The sequence below is a fragment of the Nomascus leucogenys genome, chromosome 5 (assembly GCF_006542625.1).
Source record: "Nomascus leucogenys isolate Asia chromosome 5, Asia_NLE_v1, whole genome shotgun sequence".
Taxonomy (NCBI): Eukaryota; Metazoa; Chordata; class Mammalia; order Primates; family Hylobatidae; genus Nomascus; species Nomascus leucogenys.
In genome coordinates this window covers 11606975-11634970 of record NC_044385.1, presented here as the reverse complement: position 1 = coordinate 11634970, position 27996 = coordinate 11606975, and the positions used below count along the sequence as shown (strand labels likewise).

At 44.2% G+C, this 27996-nt stretch overlaps 2 protein-coding genes across 4 annotated transcripts in view; one reads left to right on the top strand and one right to left on the bottom strand.

Moving 5' to 3' along the window:
• The first annotated feature begins 3 nt into the window (after positions 1 to 3).
• Positions 4 to 27606, top strand: LGALS8 (galectin 8). Of its 2 annotated transcripts, XM_030812639.1 has the most exons (11): positions 4 to 937; positions 2841 to 2988; positions 14429 to 14517; positions 15799 to 16009; positions 17491 to 17610; positions 18577 to 18633; positions 19682 to 19708; positions 19838 to 19963; positions 20484 to 20572; positions 21681 to 21846; positions 24953 to 26217. In XM_030812639.1, exons 2-11 carry the CDS (start codon positions 2944 to 2946, stop codon positions 25100 to 25102), a joined length of 1080 nt encoding a protein of 359 aa, XP_030668499.1. In that variant the 5' UTR covers positions 4 to 937; positions 2841 to 2943; the 3' UTR covers positions 25103 to 26217. The 2 variants fall into 2 exon arrangements, with proteins under 2 accessions (XP_030668499.1, XP_030668500.1); XM_030812640.1 differs by lacking the exon at positions 19838 to 19963 and having other exon boundaries at positions 6 to 937; positions 24953 to 27606.
• Positions 25951 to 27996, bottom strand: part of HEATR1 (HEAT repeat containing 1) — a 55386-nt gene continuing 53340 nt past the window's right edge. The window contains exon 45 of one of the 2 annotated variants that reach the window (XR_004030063.1): positions 25951 to 27939. Coding sequence is in view for 1 of the 2 variants with exons in the window: in XM_003267301.4 (XP_003267349.1) it covers positions 27851 to 27939 (89 nt within the window). In the remaining variant the exon portion in view is untranslated. The remainder of the gene's footprint in view (positions 27940 to 27996) is intronic. The other variant, XM_003267301.4, reaches the window with a different exon arrangement.

The following is a 27996-nucleotide window of genomic DNA, read 5'->3' as shown; positions in this document are numbered from 1 at the left end:
ATCAGTCAGTGTAGGGCCCTGAGAAGTTGGGTATTTATGGAACATCTGATACACACAGAATTGTGCTCCATACTGCTTAAACTGTTCCCTAAGTGTCCAATTTGGAGAAGACACCCACATACAGGATAACTGGCGAGTGACGCGGAGTGGCTGCGAGTCCAAGTTATCACTAACGGATGGGGAGCTTGGGCTGGGCACAGTCCAGCGTACTGAACCCTTCCCCCACCGTTTCATCTACATCCAGAGGTGTGTGCTGTCAGAAAGCAGCGCCTCCAAGTCTCTTCTGACACTGTCTGGACTCCGATCCGAGGCAGACGAGGAAGCTGAGAAAACCCTGGCGTTGACCCCGTGGAACTGGGCGCCCCGGGAAGGCCAGCGCTGGGTCCAGGCAGGCGGGGCCTGTGCGGTGACCACCCTGGTCCTGAAAAGTCCCAGCCCCGAGCGCCCTCCCTCCTAGACCTGGAGGCCTGGAACAGCTAGGTGGACGTCGGCCCTCTTGCTGCGGAAGACAAAGCCTTTCTCTTCTTTCCTTCGCATTTTCCTACCACCTCCCACCCCACTCCCGCCTTCGGGGCAAAGGCAGCCAGATCCACCCAGGACACATTCTTTGTCCTTATCCCTCTGTGCTCGTCCCACAGCAAGCCAGTCGCGGTCCAAGGCTCCAGAGGCTGTGCAGGAGGCCGAGCTGGGTGGCGATCAGCGGCGTGTCCCTGTCCAAAATCCAGCAGAGCCGCCAGGGACGCCCCAAACACAGAAGGCGGGGCGCGGGGAGGGTGGGGAAACCACAGCAGTAAGGCGCGCGAGCCGGGAAGTGAACGAGGACTGATTCCTGTCGCTTCCCGTAGCCGCCCACGGACGCCAGAGCCGGGAACCCTGACGGCACCTAGCGGCTGACAAACAACCTGCTCCGTGGAGCGCCTGAAACACCAGTCTTTGGGTGAGTCGCGCGACCCCCGGCCTCGGGTGGCGGGGCAGTCGCTAGGGGCGTGGCTGCTCTGAGGGTCTCGCCAGTGGAGGATGGCATTCGGATGTCACCGCTCCTAAATCACAATTTGACGGGTGGGACAGTGTCCAGTCCACCCCGACCCGCAGGTCCTCACTGCGGCAGAGCCGGGGCTGGGTGGCGGGGACGCTGCCTCTGCAGGCGAGGCGCTCCGGGGCATAGGGGATTATCAGGAGTCGCGGCCTTTCTGGGACATCCCTGGCTGGGGTCAGGCTGTTTGCCCTGGGGTGTCTCCTCGCTGCAAACCCACCCCACCTGGGCTGCTTTCTCACCTGTTCCCTCCTAGCCTGAGGCCGAGCGCCACCTCCAAGTGGAGGAATCTGGGGAAGCTTCCTTCCCGGAATTTGTAGTGACAGTGGAGTGACCTCCATTGCTTTCCCTGCCTCTAACACGTTCTTTAGGATGCCGAGTCATTTGACTGCAGTATTAAACATTACAAAGCACAAGTCATGTGACTTTCTTTGACCGTACGTGAAACTTAAGTGATGGCTTCTTGTGATGCAGACGAAGTGTTCATGCTGGCGGGACCTGTCCCTGGGGATACTTCGGGGGTTGCGTGATTTAATGCAAGCCGTTGGCTTAAATTGGGTCACTCGCTGGTAATTATACATGTGTATGGCAACTCGGCATCCATTCTTTTTGCTCTTGTTCTTGCTTCCTGAATTGAGTCACGGAGCCAGAGTTTTGAGGTTTTGACTAACGAATTAAGTTAATGACATAGGGCTATATTTAGGTGGTAAACCAAGAGGGATACAGTTTTTTTTCTTAATAAAGAAAACGTGATAGATTTGATCGGTGTGTATTGTTGGTGTGCAGTATAATGACAGAATTGCTGGAAGTAAAATACAAGAAGCTCTGGTTTCATTTCCCCTTTAGTTCTGCTTAAAGTCGAGTTTTTCCTGGAGCTATTAAATGTAGTGTAGTGTCCATGGGTGCTTTTATCTTAAAAAATGTGGCTGATGCTTTCCAACACTCCCCTGCCCTGTGATTTTTTTTTTTTAAGCAACAGAGAAAACTGTATCTTAATAGTATTAAAAGTATTGGATTTTTCCCTACTTTGTTTAAATTGGACGAGGAAGAGCAATTCTTTTTATTCACAATAATAATAGCTAACATAGTTCTTACTCTTTTGCTATTTTGTTAACTCAATCCTCAGAACAAACCAATGATGTGAATACTGTAATTATTCTCATTTTATGGAAATGAAAAGTTAAATGAATACCTCTGATAATTGTACAGGACTGTTTGATTAGTATTTACCATTAATTAATTAATTATTTTTTTTTTTTTTGAGATGGAGTCTCGTTCTGTTGCCCAGGCTGGAGTGCAGTGGCACAGTCTTGGCTCACTTCAACCTCCGCCTCCCGGGTTCAAGCAATTCTTCTGTCTCAGCCTCCTGAGTAGCTGGGACTACAGGTGCATGCCACCACGTCCGGCTAAGTTTTGTATTTTTAGTGGAGATGGGATTTCACCATATTGGTCAGGCTGGTCTCGAACTCCTGACCTCAGGTGATCCACCCGCCTTGGCCTCCCAAAGTGCTGGGATTACAGGCATGAGCCACCATGCCTGGCCTATTTTAGTATTTTTAATAATAAATTCCATGTTAGAAATTTTCTACTGATGTATTTTTTAAGTCAATATTTCCTACACTCACAATCTAAAATTATTTAGTATATGAGCACACTGGTAAGAATGGGAGGCAGATCTTTGATTGTAATAACATTCTATTATTTGGTAAATATCAGTAACATAATATATAATTTAAATTTTAAAATAGGATATGAAGAAAAATGCTACATACTTTCTTTTCTTTTCCTCTATTTTTACTTTACCCAGGGCCAGTGCCTCAGTTTCAATCCAGGTAACCTTTAAATGAAACTTGCCTAAAATCTTAGGTCATACACAGAAGAGACTCCAATCGACAAGAAGCTGGAAAAGAATGATGTTGTCCTTAAACAACCTACAGAATATCATCTATAACCCGGTAACTGATTTCTATAACTTTTTACCTATGCCAGGACAGATCCAATAGAATATTAATTATCCATTGGGAGACAGGGCAAGAATAAAAGCCAGTGAACATATTTAAAGCACCTACTATGTAATAGAGATGGTGGTGGCTGCTGACTACAACAGCTCTTGTCCTCTAGTGGAGGAAGAAGTCACAATGATAATATGACATGATGAAACGGTGTTATGAACAGGGAATGTTTGGGTAAAGTGGAAGGAATGCCAACTTTTGGTGATGGGAGGAGGCTCAGCTAATCATAAATTGTAGTTTTTAAAGGAAAATGGATTTCTTACTCTACAAGTTTTTCATTTTCTTTTTTAGAGCTGTCCATGAGAAGTTAATGTCTCGATCTTTCCCTCAGCCTTTCAAACACTGCTTGGCACTTGAGCAGGGAAAATGTCAAAAGCCAATGGGGAGATGGAGAGTGCGAAGTAGTAAAGGTCTCGTGCAGTTCAGGCTGGTCTTAGAACCCCTGAATGACTGTAATTGCTGGAAATTGCCCTGTAATCCTGAGCAGTAAAGAGCTTGTTTTAGTTTTATGTGGTGGTTAGAATCTTTAGGACTGTCTGGTTTCCACTTATCTGAAGCTGAATCCTGAATTGAGGTCTGAAAAAGGATAGCCACTTTTTTAGTAAACCCCCTAGAAGATTCTTGGGCAAAAGGAAGGGTGAGAATCCTTGAAATAAGGCCCTAAAGCAGTTTTGTTAGTGTGTGTGGGTTCAAGTTTTTGTCATTTACTTTGTAGCTGTAATTCCTTTTTCCCTAAGTTTTAATGTCATTGTGTAAGAATGAGGTATCGCTGCTGTATCGAGCAAAGTCAGTTTTAGGAGAAATAGCCTTTCAGTGGTAGTAAGTTTAAAAAAGATGACTTCCTGAAGTGGAAGCTTGTGAGACATTTAAGATGACTTTGCGCATGTTAGAGTTAAAAACATCTCAAGGTTGTAAACTGATTTCCTGCGAAGATCTTAAAAAAAACAACAACAAACTAGGCTGCCTGCCAGGGGTGTCTGAAGTATCATCTTGGCTCAAGCTGGGAGAATGGATAAAGGTTACACTGTTCATTTCTGCCCTTCACACAGAAAAGAAGATAATTTTATAGGTAAAATTCCTACATATCTTGATTCTAGCATACTGATGATTCCTGTAGTTTCTGGGGTCAGTACTCTCAACTACTGAGGTGGAACAAAAATAAGTAGACTTTATTTCTTGAGGAAGGGGATCTGGAGAAGTCGTTGTGCTCTAGAGCAGAAAATGCCTTCAGTCCTGTGGCATGGCCTGGATGCTGTTCTGAGGATAATGCATTTCCAAGGGACATATTTTTGGCAAATAGGTTTTTTCTCTTTCTTTTTAAATTTCTCTGTTTTATTATCAGTTCTCACAAAAGAGTAGGAAAGGTTAGAGGTAGACCGAACTGAATGGCAAAAACATTTTGCTCTGTCTTTAAATTTCACTACTGTAAAATATTTATAGTATTAAGGGCCCATATTGCACTGAATTTCTCTCATTTGTAGCTAGTTGCCTTTTCAATGTTCCAAAAAAAAGGCTACAAATAACTTATTTATTCAATTAATTTTTTTAAAAATTTTTTTGAGATATAGTTTCCCTCTGGTCACCCAGGCTGGAGTGAAATGATGCAATCTCAGCTCACTGCAATTTCTGCCTCCCGGTTTCAAGCAATTCTAGTGCCTCAGCCTCCTGAGTAGCTGGGACTGCAGGCATGTGCTACCATGCCCGGTTAATTTTTGTGTTTTTAGTAGATAATGGGGTTTCACAGTGTTGGCCAGGCTGGTCTCAAACTCCTGACCTCAGGTGATCTGCCCATCTTGACCTCCAAAAGTGCTGGGATTACAGGCGTGAGGCACCGTGCCTGGCCAACTTAGTTATTTAAAGATAATCAATTAATATATTTTATAAGCTAGACTTAGGAAAACTGTTTTTGGCTGGGCGCGGTGGCTTACGCCTGTAATCCCAGCACTTTGGGAGGCTGAGGCAAGTGGATCACAAGGTCAGGAGATCAAGACCAGCCTGGCCAAGATGGTGAAACCCCATCTCTACTAAAAAATACAAAAATTAGCCAGGCGTGATGGCAGCCTCCTGTAATCCCAGCTACTCGGAAGGCTGAGGCAGGAGAATCACTTGAACCTGGGAGGCGGAGGTTGCAGTGAGCCGAGATGGTGCCACTGCACTCCAGCCTAGGGAACAGAGCGAGCTCCATCTCAACAAAAAAACAAAACCCACACACAAAACCTGTTTTATTGAATCATGGTTGTTTTGTTACTGATAGGTTCAATGAGTAAATATATTTGTTGAGTGTCTGTTGTATTCTTTATTAGGCATTATAAACACACCACCACATTTTAATTTTTTTTTTTTTTTTTTTTTTTGAGATGGAGTCTCGCTCTGTCGCCCAGGCTGGAGTGCAGTGGCGCGATCTCGGCTCATGGCAAGCTCCACCTCCCGGGTTCACGCCATTCTCCTGCCTCAGCCTCTCCAAGTAGCTGGTACTACAGGCACCCGCCACCATGCCCAGCTAATTTTTTTGTATTTTTAGTAGAGACGGGGTTTCACCATGGTCTCGATCTCCTGACCTCGTGATCCGCCCGCCTCGGCCTCCCAAAGTGCTGGGATTACAAGCGTGAGCCACCACGCCCGGCCCACTTTTTAATTTTTATTTCATTAATGTTTCCAAATTTTTTAAGACAGAGGCTCGCTCTGTCACCCAGGCTGGAGTGGAGTGGTGCAGTCTTACCCGATTGCAACCTCCCTCCACCTCCTGGGCTCAGCCTCGCCAATAGCTGGGACTACTGGCATGCACCACCATGCCTAGCTAATTTTTGTATTTTTTTTTGGTAGAGACAGAGTTTTGCCATGTTTCTCAGTCTGGTCAAGCACTCTTCCCACCTCGGCCTCCCAAAGTGTTGGGATTATAGGCGTGAGCCACCATGCCTGGCCTATTTCTAATATTTTGGTCCACATTGGTGTTAGACCAACTGTCCACATTAAGTTTTCTTGGAAAAGATGAAGTAAATATTGTAACTGGCCTATGTATTTTTTTCCCTATTTAGTATTTTTCTTTGACTAGTTCAACTGATAGAATTCCAAGACTTAAAAAAGTCAGGCTCTAAGGCTGGGCCAGAGGCTCATGCCTGTAATTCCAGCACTGTGGGAGGCCAAGGCTAGTGGATCACCTGAGCCCAGGAGTTCAAGACCAGCTTGAGCAACATAGTGAGACCTTGTCTCTTTATAAAAATACAAAAATTAGCTGGGGATTGTGGTGCACGTCTGTAGTCCCAGCTACGAGGAAGGCTGAGGTGGGAGGATTGCTCGTGCTCTGGAGGTTGAGGCTGCAGTGAGCTGTGAGTTTGACACTATGCTGCATTCTGGGTGATAGAGCAAGAACCATGCTCAAAAATAAAAATAAAAAGTCAGAGGCCAGGCGCTGTGGCTCATGCCTGTAATCCCAGCACTTTGGGAAGCCGAGGCGGGAGGATCATTTGAGGTCAGGAGTTCGAGACCAGCCTGACTAACATAGTGAAACCCTGTCTCTACTAAGAATACAAAAATTAGCCGGGCATAGTGGCGGGGGCCTGTAATCCCAGCTACATGGGAGGTTGAGGCAGGAGAATCGCTTGAACCGGAGAGGTGGAGGTTGTAATGAGCCAAGATTGTACAACTGCACTGCAGCCTGGGCGACAGAGTGATACCTCATCTCAAAAAAAAAAAAAAAAAAAGAAAGAAAAATTAGGCTTCCTTTTCTGTTTTTTCTTTTCTTTTTTTTTTTTTTTTTTTTTTTTTTTTTTTTTAAGAGACAGAGGCTTGCTCTATTGCCCAGGCTGGAGTGCAGTGGTGCGATCTCGGCTCACTGCCACCTCCGCCTCCTGGGTTCTAGCAATTCTCCTGCCTCAGCCTCCCAAGTAGCTGGGACTACAGGCACACACCGCCAAGCCCAGCTAATTGTTCTTTTGTATTTTAGTAGAGACGGGGTTTCACCATGTTGGCCAGGCTGGTCTCGAACTCCTGAGCTCAGGCAATCCGCCCGCCTCGGCCTTCCAAAGTGCTAGGATTATAGGCATGAGCCACCGCGCCTGGCCACTTACTTTTCTTTCTATTCAATTTGAATTCATAATTTGGAAGACAGTATCTTTACTTCATACCAGGAATGCTGTCAGTGAAATTTCTTGTTTGGCAGTTCATTATCTACCTATATATTTAATTTTGCTATTGTTTATAGAGTTCTTAAGATACGATTAAATGCTAGCTGGTTAAGAAATTATTTAGAAATGAAACAGAATTGGTTGTTACTCCAAGTTAATAAGCCGCTTGTCAACATGAATCCTACCTGGTACCCCGTTTTCTTAGGAACCTTGCTTCCATGTTTATCCTTTTCTGCTTAGTATTCTAAGTACCTCCCTTTTTACCTTACAATTTAGTCTTAAAACACAACACAGTCAAGTCTTAGTCTTTTGTAACCTGTGAGGTCCCTTCCAGCCTTTGTGCTGTTTTTCTTCTTTTTTCGCTGCCTGCCTTCCTGAGAGTGGATTTCCTTGCTAAGGCTCTGCCCTCTGATTTTTCACTCTCTTAATTTCTTTCTTGGTTTTACTAGTGAAATTTTGTCTTTAATGTCTCTTTCTTTTATGTCTTTACCGATCACTCGTAGATTTTTTTTTCCATATGTATCCAGTTCCAGCCTTTCACCTAATGTGAACCTCCAACTCTCAGATGCTCAGCCAGCCCTTCAAGACTAGGAGTTCAAAACCAAACTTGCATCTTCCTTCCCAAACCAGCTTTCCTCCTGCAGTTTTCTGCAGCAGCATCCTTCTGCTGTTTAACTTTTGCCTCCTCCCTTGTTTCCTAACACCCAATAGTTGGAAGATAGTCTGTCTTCAAAATTTTAAACTACATTTATGTCCAAACCAGTGGCTTTTCCCTTTTTTAAAAAAATTTTCATTAAAAAAATTTAAAGATAATATGTGCAAATCATTTTTTAAAAATTCAAACAGTATTTAAGAGTTTCAGTGAAACATGCATTTTCCTTCTACCCTGGTACTTAGTTTTACTCCCCAAGGGCTATCACTTTTTACTGGTTTTTAAAAATATATCCTTCCTGAGATAGTTATGAATATCCAAAAGTGTGTGTGTTGTGTATATCACCTTTTCTATATCCTATCTCTTTACATGCATGCATTTTACTGTGTAAACTGTTTTCTACCCTGCTTTTTCTATTTGACCTATTTTGGAAATGTCAGTTTATTTAGAACTTCCTCATTTATTTTGACAGCTGCATAATTAGCAGTAAGACTTATGTAAGCAGTCCTTTGTTAAGGGCTGTGTCTTTTTGCGATTATATCCGGTGCTATAGTGTACATCCTTGTGTGTGCATCTTGGTGTGCCTGTGCTAAGTATTTCTGTAGGATAAATCTGTAAAAGTGGAATCACTAGGTCAAAGAGTATGATCCATTTTCTTTACTTATTTATTTTATTCATTTATTTTTGAGACAGAGTCTTGCTCTGTTGCCCAGGCTGGAGTGCAGTGGCATGATCTTGGCTCACTGCAAGCCCCACCTTCCGGGTTCACACCATTCTCCTGCCTCAGCCTCCGGAGTAGCTGGGACTACAGGCGCCCGCCACCCACGCCTGGGTAATTTTTTTGTATTTTTAGTAGAGACGGGGTTTCACTGTGTTAGCCAGGATGGTCTCGACCTCCTGACCTCGTGATCCAACCATCTCAGCCTCCCAAAGTGCTGGGATTACAGGCACGAGCCACCGTGCCTGGCCCCATTTTATTATCTTTATTTGCTTGGATCCTTCTTAGCTTTTTCAATGTTAGAGCTATTGACAGTTGTCCTCTTACTGAAATTGATAAATCCATTGACTGCCTTGAGATTATTGCCCTGGACTGACGGATTCTTCTCTCTCCGTTCTCTTCTCACCCCATGTTGACGTTCCCAAGGTCACACCCAGTTTTGATGACTCACCAGCATAGAGTTGTACTTGTGGCTATGATTTATTGCAGTGAAAGGATATAGAGCAAAATTGCAAAGGGAAAGGCACATAGGCTGAATTCCAGGGGAAACCCAGTGCAAGTTCCAAGGTCTCCTCCCACTGGAGTCACATAGGATGTGCTTCCATCCTCCAGCAATGAGCTGTGACAACACTTGTGAAATGTTGTCTGCCAGGGAAGCTCATCAGAGACTCAGTGCCTAGGGTTTTTACTGGAGGCTGGTCACATAAGCACCCTCGCACATATCAAAAAATTCTAGTCTCCCAGAAGGAAAGCAGGTGTTTAGCATAACCATATTATTTGCATGAACAGTTCAGGTGCAGGAAATCCCTGTTATCAGTTAGGCTGGTGGGTGCCCTTCTAAAATCCCAAGTTCCTAGACACCAGCCAGGGGCCTGCCTTGTAAGGAGGCCTTTCAAGGACAGCAGTCAGGCCTGCCAATGTTAATTCTTTTCCGCATACCTCCTAATTTTAGAAACCACCGAGCCTTTGCTGCCTGACCTGTCCTGCTTTTCAATTTATCTACTTTGACATCTTTACACATGATCTTTTACCCTGACTTTTAAATGTGTGCTCTGGCCATTCACCTGGCGTGTTGTTCTGAGTCTCCAAGTCTTCTTAGCAGATTTGCTCTTAGATTTGCTCTTAGATGTTCTGCCAACGCTTCACACCAAGTGTTACAAACTAAACTCATCATCTTCCTCCTGAAACCTGTCTCCCAGGCCAGGCGCAGTGGTTCACACCTGTAATCCCAGTACTTTGGGAGGCCGAGGTGGGTGGATCACCTGAGGTCAGGAGTTCGAGACCAGCCTGGCCAAATTGGTAAAACCCCATCTCTACTAAAAATACAAAAAAATTAGCTGGGCGTGGTGGCAGGCACCTGTAATCCCAGCTATTCAGGAGGCTGAGACGGGAGAATCGCTTGAACCTGGGAGGCGGAGATTGCAGTGAGCCGAGATCATGGCATTGTACTCCAGCCTGGGCAACAAAAGTGAAACTCCATCTCAAGGAAAAAAAAAAAAACAAACCTGTTTTCCCCCCAGCTTTGTCATGTATTTAGTGGCCTTATGTAGATAGTTTCCTTTGAAACATCTCTTGGACTTCTCTGCTCTTCCAGGGCCATGGCCACCGACCTGGAACGTGTCCTTATCGCTTCACGCCAGGCTTATGGCAGCAGTCAGTCACCTAGATGACCTCCTGACCTCTGGCTTATTTCACCCCCACTGAACTCTTGTTCCTAAACACTTCTTTCGTATGTCACTCTAAAATCTGACCCTGGCCTTACCTGTTTCTAACCACTCCCTGACTACGTGCTGAGAGAAGATGGGTCTTGTCTTTTCCTGCCTCTCTGCTTTTGTAAACTGCCATTTCTACCTGAAGTGGCAACTGAAATCATACCTTCTTCATAAACTGTCTTTGGCCACCTCAGTTAGAATTCCTTATCCCATTTTCCTGAAGCATGTCTTTGACTCTTCTTTACTGCTCCCGCACCCTTTTTTTTTTTTTTTTGAGACTGAATTTTGCTCTTATTGCCCAGGCTGGAGTGCAATGGCCCGATCTCGGCTCTCTGCAACCTCCGTCTCCTGGGTTCAAGTGATTCTCCTGCCTCAGCCTCCTGAGTAGCTGGGATTACAGTCATGTGCCACCATACTGGGCTACTTTTGTATTTTTAGTAGAAATGGGGTTTCTCCATGTTGGTCAGGCTGGTCTTCAACTCCCAACCTCAAGTGATCTGCCCACCTTCGCCTCCCAAAATGCTGGGATTACAGGTGTGAGCCACTGCACCCGACCCTCATTTTTTTCTTTAAAGATGTTGAATTGGTCAGGGTTTATAGGTACAAGCAACAGAAGCCAACTCTTTAAACAGAAAAGGAATTTGCTAAGTGATAGTGCAGAGTTCTCAGAATCTCTAGCAGGATGAAGAACCAGGCTTGGAGAATAGGTAGCCACAGATACACAAGCATGCTGCAGGACCGTTCCCATGAAGAGGCATCTGTTGTCACCACTGGACACGGATGGTACTGTGTCTCTGCTACTCTACCAATGCCACTGCTCTGACCCCAGATGTAGCTCCCTCTGACCCTGGATGCAGCTCCCTCTGACCCTGGATGCAGCTCCCTCTGACGCTGGATGCAGCTCCCTCTGACCCCGGATGCAGCTCCCTCTGACCCCGGATATAGCTGCCTCTGACCCCGGATGCAGCTCCCTCTGACCCTGGATGCAGCTCCCTCTGACCCTGGATATAGCTGCCTCTGATCCCGGATGTAGCTTTCTCCAACCCCAGATATAGCTGCTGCCCCCTTGCCAGTGTGAATACTGCATCATTGTGGCTTCTTCTTGTCACTGGTTCTTACTTAATATCTGAGCTGGAAGTTCTAATTGGCAGTTTTGTCACCTGCTCTGACCTTGTTGCAGTCTAGATGAGGTCTGATATTCATAAGGTAGGGGATTTTCAGATAGGGAAGGGGATACCAATTTTCAACAGCCAAATAGAGTATCACCTTTTCACTCTATGTTTCCTGGGTGTCTGTTATGTTTCCTGGGTGTCTGACTCTTACGCTTCTTTCTAGCTGCAGTCTGCCTAATAGAGAGCCTTGCATTTAATCATCAAAAAGGCAAAGCAATATGAATCAGCAAGGGTGTTTTGGCAAATAACACCAAACCTGACTGTGGCGTAAGCTTGTGGTATTGTCTCCAGTGTGATCAGATCTGTATTTTAATTTTTTAAATGTAAATTAATAATGATCTGTGAATCACCAAAGTAGCTGGGAGTAGCCTAGAAAACAATGAATGTCCTCCATTTTCACAGAAGCCATATAGTCCTGGGTTAAATGAGTCGGCAGGCAGCAGGGCACTGTGTCTCATAGTTAAAAAAAAAAAAAAAAAAAAATTACTGAAGTAATGCAGGATCTTTTCTGAAGTAGAAGGCACGATGAACCCAGAAAACTAAAGCAGCAAGTGGCCACCGTTCTTAGCACAGTTGTTTCTCAAACTGGAACAACCTATAAACAGTTGTGAACAAGGTATTAGAAGTGATGGGGGCCGGGTGCGGTAGCTCATCCCAAAGCTCATTACCTCCCAAAGCAACCCCAGCACGTTGGGAGGATCACTTTGAGCCCAGGAGTTCCAGACCAGCCCGGCCAACATGGCAAAACCCCCTCTCCCTAAAAATAAAAAAAATTAGCTGGGCATGGTGGCATGTGCCTGTAATCCCAGCTGCTTGGATGGTTGAGGCAGGAGAATCGCTTGAACCTGGGAGGCGGAGGTTGCAGTGAGCTGAGATCACGCCACTGCACTCTAGCCTGGGGGATAGAGTGAGACTCTGTCTCAAAAAAAAAAAAAAAAGTGATGGGAATAGATTGTTTTGTCTCAAAAAGCTCTTTCCAACGCTAAAATGAAACATGTAATTAAAAATATTTTTCTGGTTATAAAAATATCGATGCTTATTATAGACATCTGCAAAGTATGAAAATATATGAAGAAAAAATTAAAATCCCATCACCCCCCGTGAAAACTATTGTTATTTTTGTCGGATTTATTTAGTGTTTTTCCTTTTCTTTTTTTAATTTTTAATTTTTTTGAGTATGTAGTAGGTATATCTATTTATGGGGTATATGGATATTTTGATACAGGATACAGTGTGTATTAGCAAGGTTTTCTTTTTAATGTTTATTTAGTTTAGATCATACTATGTATGACTTTAGATTACTTTCTCACTTATATTACTAACATTTGTGTTATTAAATATTCTGCATAAAGATAATTTTAAGATGAAATTTGATGTTATAAAAACTTCTCATTTTATTAAGAGATTAACGCTATGAAACATGTTGCTATATATTCTTGGAACCAGCTGTGACCCAAAGGATCAATGTAGGGATGTAGGTCCTTCCCCATTCTCTACGCACAAAATCAGCTACTCTGATGTGCAGCTGTAGCCCCAGTCTACACTGTCTGTTGTATTTTTTGTTTTCTGGTGTCATGTGCCTCCCACCCTGCTCCTAGCAATTTCCATGACAACAAATAGATAATTGGCTTCCATAATTTCTCATCTTATTGCCTAAGGCAACAGAGAGCTGTGGGCTCAGCTTGCGGTTCAGCAGCTGCTTTGTTGCCTCTCCTCTGTATGTGTGAGGCCTGCCAGAGCCCACTTTCCAGACAGGTGAGAGTTCATTCATTCACCATGCAATTACTGATCGCCTCTTGACCTCTGTCCTGGGGAGGTAAAGGTGATGAGCCAGTCCTGCCCCATGCAGCTCACAGTCTAGGCAAAGCTACACGCAAACAAACAGAATCCCACGTGCTATCATGAACCCTCTGAGAGGGGCTGACTCAGCAGCCCAGGGAGCTTGAAGGCGGCTCCACAGAGGAGGCTGTGCCTCAAGTCGATTTCAGTTTAGGAGCCACCAATTTATAACCACTTTTCTGTGGCCCGTTTTATTTCTTACTTCTTGACAATCAGAAGTACCTTGGGTAGGTCTTACTATGCACATCATAATTTGGGTGAGCTTGGTGTGAGGCTTAACGGTGTGTGGGCTGTACATCCTGGTCAGATGCTCCAGATGGAGGCAGACGGTTGTGATGCAGGAGAGGCAGCCACATAGCACAGGTCCCCAGCCAGTGGACTGGGAGGACAGTGTAGACATCTCTGGGGAAGGGGAATGACAAGATCTGGCAGTGTGGCAGGTCCCAGAAAAAAAGGGCTGGGTTCTGGGCAGTGAGGGTGCAGGTTGAGACCTGAATACTGGGTGGAGCCAGCTGTCAGAGCCCACGCCTGCAGACTGGACTGGTCCAAGGCAGGTGGATGCCGTGTCTTGAAGACCCACAGGCACCCACTCATCCTCATGATCATGCAGTTCTCTGGTTTCTAACCGTGCAGTCTGGGAGTCCAGCAGAGAAGAGCAGGCCCTGGAATCCCAGGTGTGGGGGCATGGCTTAACTTGGAGCTTCCTTCAGAGGCAGTGAGTGCTTGTCATTGTCTCCGTCAGCATTGGCTTTGGGCCTAGTGTGGCCTTGAACCTTCTGTTGGGATCAGTAGTGGAACAGTAGGAAAAGGAATGAGTAGACATGGCATTGCAACAATTTTTTTCTGTTAGAATTACCATATTAAGCAGAAGTTTTGCTTCACAAACTCTCAGCCAAATACAAAATACTGTGAATAGTATTTACCTTGTGTCTCTTTCCAAAGAACTCACAGTGATTTGCAGCTATTGCAAATATCCTGGCCATGCGGTTCCTTTTTATAGCTGTTTAAATAGGAAAGATAACTTGGAAAATGCTGGATTCTGAGCAGATTTATGTGCAGCCTTAAAGAGTGTAGTTTTTCTCTATCAATAATGAGTTTGGGTTGTAATTGCTTAGTAAGTAATTTTGTTTATGTAAACGTACATTTGTTAAAATTTTTTTTCTTAGGTAATCCCGTATGTTGGCACCATTCCTGATCAGCTGGATCCTGGAACTTTGATTGTAATACGTGGGCATGTTCCTAGTGACGCGGACAGGTAAAATCACTGTGCTAAAGGAAGGAGCATGAATAACCTGTCTTTTGTGATTGTGGAATGATAACAAAGAGTAAGGTGGGAGAGACCATTTGATTCTTTGAGGCCCAATTAGCTTTCATCAGCAGCCCTGGCCAAGGTGCTGAGGAGACTGGAGTGAATGACTAAATAAAGGTTATTGGGATTTATTTCATTGCTGTAAGTCTGATTTCAGTATAAAAAATTAGAACTGTCAGCTGGATGTGGTGACTTACACATACTTTTCCAGCACTTTAGGAGGCCCAGGCGGGAGGATTGTTTGAGGCCAGGAGTTTGAGACCAGCCAGGGCAACACAGTCAGACCCCCATCTGTAAAAAAAAAAAAAAAAAATTTAAAAAATTAACTGGGCATAGTGGTGTGCGCCTGTAGTCCAGCTACTCAGGGGCTGAGGTAGGAGGATCACTTGAGCCCAGGAGTTTGAGGTTGCAGTGAACTGCGATCAAGCCACTGCACTACAGCCTGGGTGACAAAAAAAAGAATTAGATATGTCATTAAAGAAGGGAATTGTGGTCAGATGACAGGGACAGTCTAGTTGTAGTCTGACATTCCCACAGCATCACAGATCTAGTTCAGATGGTTTTACTGAATACTTGCTTTGAATACAAGCTGTGGTATCATTAGTGTTGGGCTCAGCTCTGTGTACCTAACACCTGAAGAGCAGTGGTTTAAGATGTGAAAATTAAGTCTCAAGGAGACAGCCCAGGCCTTTTCAGTTAAGTCCTTCAAGTCGTTAGAGAAGTAGACTCCTTCCAGCTCACCACTCTGCTATCTTGAGGGTGAGGTGAGGTCCCCTTTCCCATTATCCTTGGCAGCTAGATTTCCAGCCCTCACCTCTGTGCTTTGGGTAGCTGGATGGGTGCATGTGTTTGCAGGGAAACAGAGATGGACAAAAGGCAAGTGCTTGCTGACTTTTAAGGCAGTTTCCAGTAGTCTTCCCTGAGCACTTCACTTCCATCTTATCAGCAGAGCTTTAGCTGCACAGGTGAGCCTAGCTGCAGGGGAGGCTGGGAAAGGTAGGTTTTTATTCTGGGCAAATTCAGACCCAGTTCAAACTCAGGGGCTGTGTTACTGAGGAAGATGGAAAAGAAGATTAGGCAGCCAGCTCTTTAGGCCTCATAGTGAATGAACAAGGAGGGATTGGTCAGTCCCTTGTCACTGGGCCTGGAGTGTAGTGCCTGCTGGGCCTTTACTGGTGGATTTCCTTTCTGAGCACTCATGGGGCCCCTGTGTCTTCCCTCATATAGATTCCAGGTGGATCTGCAGAATGGCAGTAGCGTGAAACCTCGAGCCGATGTGGCCTTTCATTTCAATCCTCGTTTCAAAAGGGCAGGCTGCATTGTTTGCAATACTTTGATAAATGAAAAATGGGGACGGGAAGAGATCACTTATGACACGCCTTTCAAAAGAGAAAAGTCTTTTGAGATCGTGATGATGGTGCTGAAGGACAAATTCCAGGTGGGTTTTGGAGAGGGACAGGCTGAGTCCTCATTAGTGAGCAGGAGTGCACAGGGCCGCTTTTCACATTTGTGAGCCCAGCCTTGTATTTCCTACACCTGAGATATAGTCTGTTTGGCTTTGTAGTCTTTCTCCATAAAAGGACCAGGAAGGCACCTAAATGTGAGATGTGGCACCACTACTCTCCAGCCAGTTGTTGCCATGCAGAAATATGGTCCACTGTGACCAGATCTTTTTTTTAGATCCTATTTCTCCTAGCAGGGCTGAGTTCCGAATTGACACAGTATTATGTTCATGATGGGAGGGTAAGTTATAATATAACCGCCACCACCCGAAGAGCTAACAAGGGCAATTCCAGCGTAGAAATCAGAAGGGTTTTGTAAATTCAAGCCTTGCCACAAGACAGTTCCGTAGGATCATGAGATTTTAGACCCAGAGGAGATCCTGGAAATCCTTGATGTCAGTTCCATCTCCGGCTTCCTGTCGTGTCTTATACCTAGCGTGTATGTGTACAGTTGAATTTGGTCCCAGAGGCTCTTACACCTGCTGGCCCTCCGGCCTGTGGAGCTTTCCCACAGTAGAGGTTTGTACCAACGGAGAGAAGACTCACACGCCTCTGGCGCAGATCCTTTCTGATCTTCTGGATACTGCTCCCGCCCAAAAATCCTTCTGAATCTCCCAAACTCCATTCACCTCTCCCTTTTCTAGCCTTTTGAGCCCGTGTCTGTATCATTCTTTTTAACAGTTTTAACAGTTGTGCTTTGGCTTTATGTGTCTATTTTGCCTCCACAATGGGATTTTAAGCTCCTTGAGTCAGAGACTATATTGTATGCTGCTTGCGTTTTCTGCCTATAACCTAACGTGGTACCTGGCATTTGAGAGGGAGGGAAGAGGAGCCTCATAGAGTGCTGAGGACCTGCAGAAGCTACTTTCTCGTCATCTTACTATAGTCTGTTGAGGTAGAGATTGTTCCTACTTCAGAATAAGAAAACCGAATTCAAGTATGTTGGGTAACTTGTCCGTATTAGTTTATTTAGCAAAGTCAACAGATTTTGAGTGTCTGCCACATGGGTGGTCTCCAGGGACAGTGTTGTGGGGAGCTCGCAGGCAGATCTTTAACCTGGGTTCACAATCTCCAGGGCACCTGTGCCTGGGCTTCCAGGCGACCTTCAAACCCGGATGTCTCAAATGTATGCAGAGGCGCACACAAGCACACGCACATATATTTATGACTGCATGTTTGTCTGGGGAGAGACAGTTCCTGGTGCTTAATCAAATCAGGAACTCAAAAGAAGTTCGGAAGCACTGCTAGTGTTTTGGGTGCTTTCGGTTACAATTTGGTCAGATGTGTGTGGAGACCTGTGGGAACAGGTATAAAACTGGACACGAGGAAACATTTAAATTTGGATAATAAGTTAACTTATTAACTGTTTTTTTTTTTTGGTGGTGGCGGGGGTGCTCTGTCTTCTGTATCTCTCTAGGTGGCTGTGAATGGAAAACATACTCTGCTCTATGGCCACAGGATCGGCCCAGAGAAAATAGACACTCTGGGCATTTATGGCAAAGTGAATATTCACTCAATTGGTTTCAGCTTCAGCTCGGTGAGTGGCCTTCCACAGCTTGGGGTCTTTTATGAGGATGGTTTCTGATGAGATGGTAGAAAAAAAATCTTCAAATAACACTTCTATTGACACAAAAAGGACGTATCTCCCTGACTGTAGTATTAATGTTTTGGAAGTGAACTGTTCACACTAGCGGAAGGCTGTTTATCAGCCAGGGCTTCATTGTCTGTAGGATCTCAAACCTGAGTGTGGTTTTAATAAAACACACACTGTTTTTAGCTGGCTAGCAGCTATTTCCTTTGCATGGGTGTAAAATGGAGTATTTCTGTAAGACAGGTTCCCAGGCTGGGAGTGTCTGAGTCAAAGAGCACAGTCATGTGTTGCATAAGGACAGTTCAGTCAATGATGAACCGCATATACAACCGTGGTCCCAGAAGATTGTCATATACTGTATTTTTACCATACCTTTTGTATGTTAAGATAAGTTTATATGCACAAATACTTACCATCCTGCTCTGGTTGCCTACAGTATTCGGTACAGTGCATGCTGTACAGATCCAGGAGCTATAGGCCACACCCTACAGCCTAGGTGTGTAGTCGGCAGTACCATCTAAGGTTGTTAAGTAATGTTCTGTGATGTTTGCACGATGACAAAAGTCATCTAAGGACACATTTCTCAGAACATACCCCTTCGTTAAGCAACACGTGACTGTGTTTGCATTGAAAATTTTGATAGATACTAACTCGCCCTTCACAAGGGTAAAAACAATTTGCGCTCTCAACAGCCATCCTCCCACCTTCTTGTTGACATTACAACTTATTCTCTGTAATGTTTGCCAATCTGATGGGGGGCGGAAAGGACCCCAGTGTCAAGTGTATTTTTGGATCATAGTTTTCAAGCATATTTTTAGTACCATTTATAATTTTTTTATATGTCAAACAGGTTATATATAGAAAATATTTTCTACTGGATGTTACAGATTAATCTTTATTATCTTTTCTCAGGATTTACAGAGTACCCAAGCATCTAGTCTGGAACTGACAGAGATAAGTAGAGAAAATGTAAATATTAAATCTTTTAATGAGCCACTGGTTTAAAAATGTTGTTTTAGCTGCCATGTTAATGAAGTGGCAAGAAGGCTGGGTTTTTGAAAATTATGCTTTTAGAACGCAAGTAATCATTTGAAAATTGAGATACTTGCGGTGCCAGGCAAGCAATAAGTTTTTGCTGATGATTCACCTGTCAGTTTATGTAACTGCCACTCACTGCTCTTACGTAAAAAGGACTCTCTCACTCTTAACTGCTGAATAGTACTGTTCTGGGGTATTTCTAAATCTTGAACATCAGCCAGTGCACTGGCAAATGAACTTCCACGTGTATCTTCAACCCCTGGGAGAATAATTGCAATTTAAAAATGCACCGTTATTGATGGAGAAAGTGAGGTCTTACCGACTGGCACGTTCACACCTCACAGACAGAATAGAATCTCAGCATTCTGGGGGCACCCTGGAAAGGACAACTAAGACATGTTTGAAGTTCATGCAGTGCTGGGTGAACGTAGTGGCTCCGGCCTGTAGTCCCAGCACTTTGGCTGAGGTGGGAGGATTGCTGAGCCTAGGGTTTGAGGTCAGCCTGGGCCATATAGGGAGAACCCCATCTCTATAAAAAATTAAAAAATTATCTGGGCATGGTGGCGAATGGCTGTGATCCCTGCTTTGGGTGGCTGAAGTAGGAGGATGACTTGAGCCCAGGAAGTTGAGGCTGTGGTGAGCCATGATTGAGCCACTGCATCCCAGTGTGGATGACAGAGTAAGACCCTTAAAAAAATCTCATACAGTTCTATGAAAAATTATTAATTTATGGTGAAGGATAAAGGACTCAGATGAGCAGGGATATCAGACTCCCTTCTCAACCTGTGTAGCCCTTCACAACACCACACCATCCCGTCATAAAGCACAGCTGCCTGGAGGCCACACCAGAGTGGAGCAGGAACATCCCAGGCTCCGGCCAGGCTCCGGCCAGGCTCAGCTCAGCACAACCAAGACTTCAGCTTATAAACTAGAATTCTTCCCCATCTAACATTCTTGTGTTTTGTTTCTTTTCCAATAGGTTCCAAAGTCTGGCACGCCCCAGCTTGTGAGTATTTTTGCCTGGGTTATTTCATGTGGAATATTTTATAAAGTTGCATAGAAAATTTGAACAGTTTAAACCGTGGAGGGCAGCTTCATTCATTCCATTCCTTACTGTAGAACTGTTTCCCTACAGCCTAGTAATAGAGAAGGAGACATTTCTAAAATTGTACCCAGAACTGTCTACACCAAGAGCAAAGATTCGACTGTCAATCACACTTTGACTTGCACCAAAATACCACCTATGAACTATTTGTCAAAGGTTTGAAGATCCCCAAATTTTCTTAACTCTATATAAAAATTAAGTTGTAATGAGCTGTTACGAGTAAGCTGTACCCACAATAGAAGCCCAAAGCAGCCCCCTCTGCATTTGTATGCCGTCCCTGGACAGATTCGAGAGTCAACCAGGCCTGCCTCTGAGCCATTCCTGTGTATTTCCTCAGCACCTCCCAGCTTGGCTGCTTCCCCTTCAGGCAGAACACAGTACTGCCTCAGACCCCAGGCACAGGGGGCCTTCCTGGGGTGTTTCACTCATACAGAGGGCATCGGGTCCCACCCTGTCACTCATTTCATCGTCTAAAATGTAATCAGTGAGTGTGTGCCTCGAGCCAGGGACAGTGCTGCTGCAGGGGACCCAGCTGGGACCAAGGCAGACTGTCTCTCCCCTCCTGGGATTTACAGGGTCATGGCTCTGAAACACTCTGTAGTGTTCTTTGGACACGAGTTTTCCCTGGAGATCGCTTTCTGCAGGCCTCTTGGTCCTGACTGTGGCTTCTTTTCAGAGCCTGCCATTTGCTGCAAGGTTGAACACCCCCATGGGCCCGGGACGAACTGTCGTCGTTAAAGGAGAAGTGAATGCAAATGCCAAAAGGTCAGTATCCTTGGGTACCAGTCACAGTGCAGATACTTCTGTGCCTGTTACTGCCTTCCACCCATGAACGGTCTTGTGAGCTAGAAGTAGGGCTAGTGTCAGAATCTTCATGTCCAAAGTGAGATGATTCAAGCAGGAGGAGGTTAGATTGCTAACAGCCAGTTGGCAGCAGAGCCAAGACTACAGCGCAGTGTTCTGACCTCGGCTTTTTCTGGCCAGACAAGAGAGTGGCATTTTTGTCCACAAGGCCTATTCTTGCCTTGTAGAACTCCAGGGCAGCCCTGTAAGATCAGGCAACATCTTTTCCTTTTTTTTTTTTTTTTGAGATGGAGCCTCACTCTGTCACCCAGGCTGGAGTGCAGTGTCGCAATCTCAGCACACCACAACCTCCGCTTCCTGGGTGTTCAAGCCATTCTCCTACCTCAGCCTCTGGAGTAGCTGGGATTATAAGCGCGCCACCACGCCCAGCTACTTTTTGAATTTTTGTATTTTTAGTAGAGACAGGGTTTCACCATGTTGGCCAGGCTGGTCTCGAACTCCTGACCTCAAGTGATCCGCCCACTTCGCCCGCCCAAAGTGTTGGGATTACAGGTGTGAGCCACCACGCCCGGCCCAGGCAACATTTTTTAGGGCCCCTCTTATCATGTGATTTAGAAAATTTCTGCTTTAACAATTTTTTCCACAGATGTCCAGCCTTCTGAAAGCTTGAATTCAGAGCTATTTCCTAGAAAGTGGCATACTTTCAAGAAAGAAGGAACACGGGTAGATGATGAAAAGAGAATACCTGCTCGAGAGGATCTCAGGCTCCTGCAGCCTGAAGTAGTCATTCAGTTTAGCATTAAACCTTCAATTTCTGTCCAACCACATCTCAGCCTCAACGCTGATTTTAAAGGGTTTTTTTTTTCGTATTTTTATTTTGTAAGTAACGAATTAGTGGAATGCTGACCGAGTTTAAAATTTCAGCTTCACCTGCATTCCCATGTCCATGTGGATACGTGCGTTTCATAGAATCATAGTTCAAGTCTGGTCATTAACATTGCTCAAACTGCCACTGCTCTGTCCTACTTGGTTAATTAAGGTGTTTTTTTTTTTCTTTCTTTCTCAAAAGCTTTAATGTTGACCTACTAGCAGGAAAATCAAAGGATATTGCTCTACACTTGAACCCACGCCTGAATATTAAAGCATTTGTAAGAAATTCTTTTCTTCAGGAGTCCTGGGGAGAAGAAGAGAGAAATATTACCTCTTTCCCATTTAGTCCTGGGATGTACTTTGAGGTGAGGTTACAGTTTTTGAAAATGGGACAGCAACAAGAATCCTGGGAGCAGGGGTGGGATAAGTGGTCCATTTAAATCAAGTCCTAACTCAATATGTGGAGGTTGTGTATGTTTTTTGTTTACTTGGAGATTGTAATTTGCCCCTTTTTATAATGTGGGCAATCAGTATAAATGGCAAAGCCAGTAGAGTGTCAAATTATGTGCACTGGAATTGACATTTGTCATCATATTAAAATTCCTGTGTAGCCCCATATTGATAGGAATTTAACCAGGAAGCTTGTCTGAGGACTGGAGTCACACATTTAATCATATAAGTGGACTTGAGGACGTGGAGACCCTAAAACTGCTTGCTTGCACTGGCCATTATCTCCCGTCAGGGTAGACGGTTTCAGGTGGTGGTCCTTTCTCCTAAGGAGTTAGTCTTGTTTGTATGTATTCAAGGAAAAATACATCAGTCCCTTGGAACTAAAAGGCATGTAGTCCTGAGTCCCCAGATAGGTGAATATTGTAACACATACCTTTCCCAAAATAAGCTTCTGGGATGCTGAGCAGAGAACAGTCTCCTTGTGATGCGGATGCTGGGTGGTTGGCCAGCCTCAATCACCAGCTGAGGTGCCACTGCCTCACACAGTCACTTAGGGTCATTGGTTTAGGTTATAATTCTACAGCATTTTAAACTGACACATCGTCTGGACCATGTGGGTTCTTGAGGACTCATCAAAACCCGTTACTAAAAGCATGAACATCAGGCGGAATAGATAGCAATGTGACATTCGTATTTATCCCTAAGCTCCAGTCCAATGCAGTGCCCTAGTATGTGGAGTGTAGACAGATGTGGGCTAATCATGGAAGGTTCCCTGGAAGTTGTGGATATTGGTTTGGAATTCAGAAAGCTGGGAAGGATGTGGAAGGCTGAAGGTTGGCTTTTCTGGATTTAGGGCATGATTTGAACAAGTCCTTAGAGGTGGGAAGGGCAGCACAGGGTTGTTGGCTTGGCAAGAGTCAAGGTGTAACGGGTGACTTGGGGTTCACTGGAGGGAAACAGAGGTGAGTGCTCTAGAAAGAAGTTGAGCCTTGTAGTGGGTGACAGGAAACCAATGATGTAACATGTTTTTGACCTATCTGCGCCCCAAGTTTGGATCTGCTATATTAATATAAAAAAAGACAATAATGATACATTCAAATAATGCTGAAAAATACTAAGATGAAAATATCTCCAACTTCATAGTTCAAATCATACCATTAGGATTAGGTGAACCACATTCCAGGCATTTTTTTTTGCAGAGGCAGTGAAAAGGATGGCTGGCTGAAGGAATGAATAGATGAATGTTATATGCTTTTGAACAATCGTCTTTTCCATTTAATTTTCTAATTCAGGAGCAGTAATTATCCTCGTGTTGATCACTGTTAACGATTTTCTGTACTGATAGGTCCTTTCCAGGGGCTTCCATCTCTTGCCTTTTAAATATGCTTGCACTGAGATTATCTCAGGTCTTTCCATTATGCCATTACTGTCATTTTAAATCTTCTTGCTGTTTCAAACACACTTTAGTTGTATCTACAGTGTTTTAAAAACAATCTCATTCAGTGTTGTAATTTCATCTGTGGGCCCTTCCTCTGGATGAAATCCATGTTCCTCCCAGCTGTTCGGCAGCCTCAGATGGTTGTGAGGGATTCTGTTCTGTGTTTTCTTCTAGGCTGGGGGGTCTTGCAAAGGATGTGCCTTCTTTTCATTTGCAGTAGTCTGCTCACCTGGAAGCATGTCATTTCTTTGCCACTTGCTTGTAATTCACTGGCTTTGCACTTGCTCTGATACAGTACAGGTAACCCTCTGCTGCCAACTTGGTTTTCCTTCTGAGCTATAGCATCAGGCTGTGTGTTTTGTGTTTTCCTGAGATTTTGTTAAATATATCCGGGGTCCCTTCTACCTGGTTGGAACTGGGATTCCCACCATTCTGTGGGGATAGAATCTCAGGTTACACCTATTTCCCCAATCCTCTGTAGCCACAGAAGCTTCATTTTGGCCAGCTCTGTTATCAGAGTGCAGGACTTGGGCTGAAATTTCCTCCCCTTCCTGATTTTCCTTGACAGTCCTTTCCACTGCTCCTATCAAAATGAAAACCCTCAACTTGCTGCTTTGCAGATTCAGGTTTTGTGCTTCATTCTGGCCTCTGGGGGTGGGGCCGGGTTAGCAGCAAGGCTGAGATGCCCCTCTTTCTTCTGAAGCCTTCATGGGGGCAAGGAGCACAGGGAGAGCTCAGTGCAAGGCCTCCCAGTGGCCTTCTCAGAGTGGGTGGAAACCCAGCCTGGCACTGGCAGCGTGGCACCAGAAGTATGAAGAAGTTTAGGTGCAAAGGTGATGTAAAAGGCTAGTAGGTCTTTTGGTTTTTCATTGTTTGAGTTTTGGGCATAGATGATTGTGAAGGGCGAACACTGCCGATGGATCTGAATGAATTTGCCAGAATGTGCACCACTTCGACTTACGGGATACCCAGCTTTGATGGCTTTGGACAAACACACTGAGGCCAAGATGTGCTGAGCTTATGGAATCAGGATCACCAAGCAGCTGTAAAAACCCTAGCAAGTACCTTAAGCTGCTGAAATTTCATATTGTCTGGTTTGTTCATGGTCCTAGAGTTTGAGGCAGAAAAGTCAGGATCCAAGTCCCTTGGTTCCAGGCTGCTGGCTGGAAACAGCATCTCAGTGAACTAAAGCAACCATATTAGGAGTTTTCCTGCTTTAGGAGAGTCCCCAGCATCGGCGAGGAGGGGCAGCACTCTGGCTTTCCAGGAGCAAGGGGCAGGATGCGGCCGAGGGAGAGGGGCTGTGTTGAGGAAAGGAGGGCCGCAGGCCCTGGGGATGGTGTGAGGTTCCAAACATGTCCGAGTCACTTCCCTGGGTGGGATGAGGTAGACAGTGCCACCACCAGGGACACTTTAGTTAGATTAGGGTCTTGGAAGTCACAGAAGGAAGTCAGCAGCAGCAGGTTCAACTTTTCTATGTATAAAGAAATCAAATGGTTTACTCTGACACCCTGTTAGTATGTAACACACACAGAATTTTAAACTAAGGAGAACCACTAATGGCATGTTTCCTTTCCTTTCAGATGATAATTTATTGTGATGTTAGAGAATTCAAGGTTGCAGTAAACGGCGTACACAGCCTGGAGTACAAACACAGATTTAAAGAGCTCAGCAGTATTGACACGCTGGAAATTAACGGAGACATCCACTTACTGGAAGTAAGGAGCTGGTAGCCTACCTACACAGCTGCTACAAAAACCGAAATACAGAATGGCTTCTGTGATACTGGCCTTGCCGAAACCCATCTCACTGTCATTCTATTGTTTATATTGTTAAAATGAACTTGTGCACCGTTAGGTCCTACTGGGTGTTCTCAGTCCTTGTCATGAAGTATGGCAGTGTCTAGCACTGAATGGGGAAACTGGGGGCAGCAACACTTATAGCCAGTTAAAGCCACTCTGCCCTCTCTCCTACTTTGGCTGACTCTTTAAGAATCCCATTCAACAAGTATTTATGGAGTACCTACTATAATACAGTAGCTAACATGTATTGAGCACAGATTTTTTTTTGGTAAAACTGCGCGCGAGGAGCTGGGTTATATACTTGGTGAAACAAACCAGTATGTTCCCTGTTCTCTTGAGCTTCGACTCTTCTGTGCTCTATCGCTGTGCACTGCTTTTTCTACAGGCATTACATCAACTCCTAAGGGGTCCTCTGGGATTAGTTATGCAGCTATTAAATCACCCGAAGACACTAATTTATAGAAGACACAACTCCTTCCCCAGTGATCACTCTCATAACCAGTGCTCTATCGTATCCCATCATTGAGGACTGATGTTGACTTACATCATTTTCTTTATCGTAATAAACATGTGGCTCTATTAGCTGCAAGCTTTACCAAGTAATTGGCATGACACCTGAGCACAGAAATTAAGGCAAAAAACCAAAGCAAAACAAATACATGGTGCTAAAATTAACTTGATGTCAAGCCCAAGGCAGCTGATTTCTGTGTATTTGAACTTAGGGCGAATCAGAGTCTACACAGACGCCTACAGAAAGTTTCAGGAAGAGGCAAGATGCATTCAATTTGAAAGAGATTTATGGGCAACAAAGTAAGGTCAGGATTAGACGTCAGGGATTCATAAGGCAGGCACTATCAGAAAGTATACGTCAACTAAGGGACCCACAAAGCAGGCAGAGGTAATGCAGAAATCTGTTTTGTTTCCATGAAATCACCACTCAAGGCCTCTGTTCTTCAAAAGATTATTATCCATCATCATTAGCAACTGAGATCAAAGCACTCTTCCGCTTTACGTGATTAAAATCAAACCTGTATCAGCAAGTTAAATGGCTGCATTTCTGTGATTTTTCTATTATTTGAGGGGAGTTGGCAGAAGTTCCATGAATATGGGATCTTTACAAGTCAGATCTTGTTACAGGAAATTTCAAAGGTTTGGGAGTGGGGAGGGAAAAAAGCTCAGTCAGTGAGGATCATTTTATCACATTAGACTGGGGCAGAACTCCGCCAGGATTTAGGAATATTTTCAGAACAGATTTTAGTTAGATATTATTTCTATCCATATATTGAAAAGAATACCATTGTCAATCTTATTTTTTAAAAAGTACTCACTGTAGAAATCACTAGCCCTTAATTCTTTTCATGTTAATTTATGCAGAGTCTCACCAAGCTCAAAGACACTGGTTGGGGGTGGGGGGGGTGCCACAGGGAAAGCCGTAGAAGGCAAGAAGACTCGAGAATCCCCCAGAGTTATTTTTCTTCATAAAGACCATCAGAGTGCTTAACTGAGCGGTTGGAGACTGTGAGGCATTTAGGAAAAAAATAGCCCACTCACATCATTCCTTATAAGTCTTAAGTTCATTTTCATTTTACATGGAGTAAAAAAATTTAAAAAGCTATTAGTATTTATTAATGAATTTTACTGAGACATTTCTTAGAAATACACACTTCTATACTAGCAAGCTCTGTCTCTAAACTGCAAGTTGGCCTTTTGCTTGCCACATTTCTGCATTAAACTTCTATATTCGTTTCAAAGGCTTTTAAACTCAATGTGAACATTCTACGGGATTGTTCTTAGATGCCTTTAAAAAGGGGGCAGATTTAATTTTATTTGAGCCCTCACTTTCCAACTTCACCATGACCCAGTATTAGAGATTAGGGCACTTCAAAGCATTGAAAAAAATCTACTGATACTTACTTTGTTAGACAAGTAATTCTTAGTTAACCACCAATGGAACTGGGTTCATTCTTAATCCTGGAGGAGCTTCCTCGTGCCACCCAGTGTTTCTGGGCCCTCTGTGTGAGCAGCCAGGTGTGAGCTGTTTTAGAAGCAGCGTATTGCCTTCATCTCTCCCGTTTCCCAAAAAGAACAAAGGATAAAGGTGAGTCACACTCCTGGGTTAAAAAAAAAAGCATTCCAGAACCACTTCTTTTTATAGGCACAACAAAGAAATGAAGGCTGAAGTTCGCCTACCCAAAATGAAAAGTAGGCTTTACGGTCAAATGTATTTCTGTTGATTGCTAAATAACTTCATTTTCTTGAAATAGAGCAACTTTGAGTGAAATCTGCAACACGGATACCATGTATATTAAGATATTGCTGTACAGAAGAGTTAAGGCTTACAGTGCAAATAAGGCATCAGCTTTGGGTGCTAAAATTAACAAGTCTAATATTATTACCATCAATCAGGAAGAGAATAATAAATGTTTAAACAAACACAGCAGTCTGTATAAAAATACCATGTATCATTTACTCTTTCTGCAGCTGTATACAATAGGCAGGAGAGGCTTATGTGGCAGCACAAACCAGGTGGGAATTTTGTAAAGAAGTGATCAAACATTTGTAAGTAATCCAGGTAGGTGTATTAAGGCACCAAAATTAACATGGCACCCAACACCCAAAAATAAAAATATGAAAAACGAGTCTGAACTGTGAGTAGAGTACGAAACACCATAGAAAGTCTTAGAAATAGCTCTGGAGTGGCTCTCCCAGGACAGTTTCCAGTTGCTGAATTGTCTTTTGGCATTGATGTTCTACTTCTTCACATTCATCTAAAAAAAAAAAAAATCAAGATTAAAATCTGAGTCAGTCCGCCTGCCTCGGTTCTC

What these genes read in the sequence shown, in the direction of transcription:
- LGALS8 (XM_030812639.1), top strand. Translation starts at nt 2,944, where the DNA reads ATGATGTTGTCCTTAAACAACCTACAGAATATCATCTATAACCCG. An exon ending in AGAATATCATCTATAACCCG is followed by an intron (nt 2,989 to 14,428) that starts GTAACTGATTTC and finishes TTTTTTTCTTAG; the next exon opens with GTAATCCCGTATGTTGGCAC. An exon ending in GTTCCTAGTGACGCGGACAG is followed by an intron (nt 14,518 to 15,798) that starts GTAAAATCACTG and finishes TCCCTCATATAG; the next exon opens with ATTCCAGGTGGATCTGCAGA.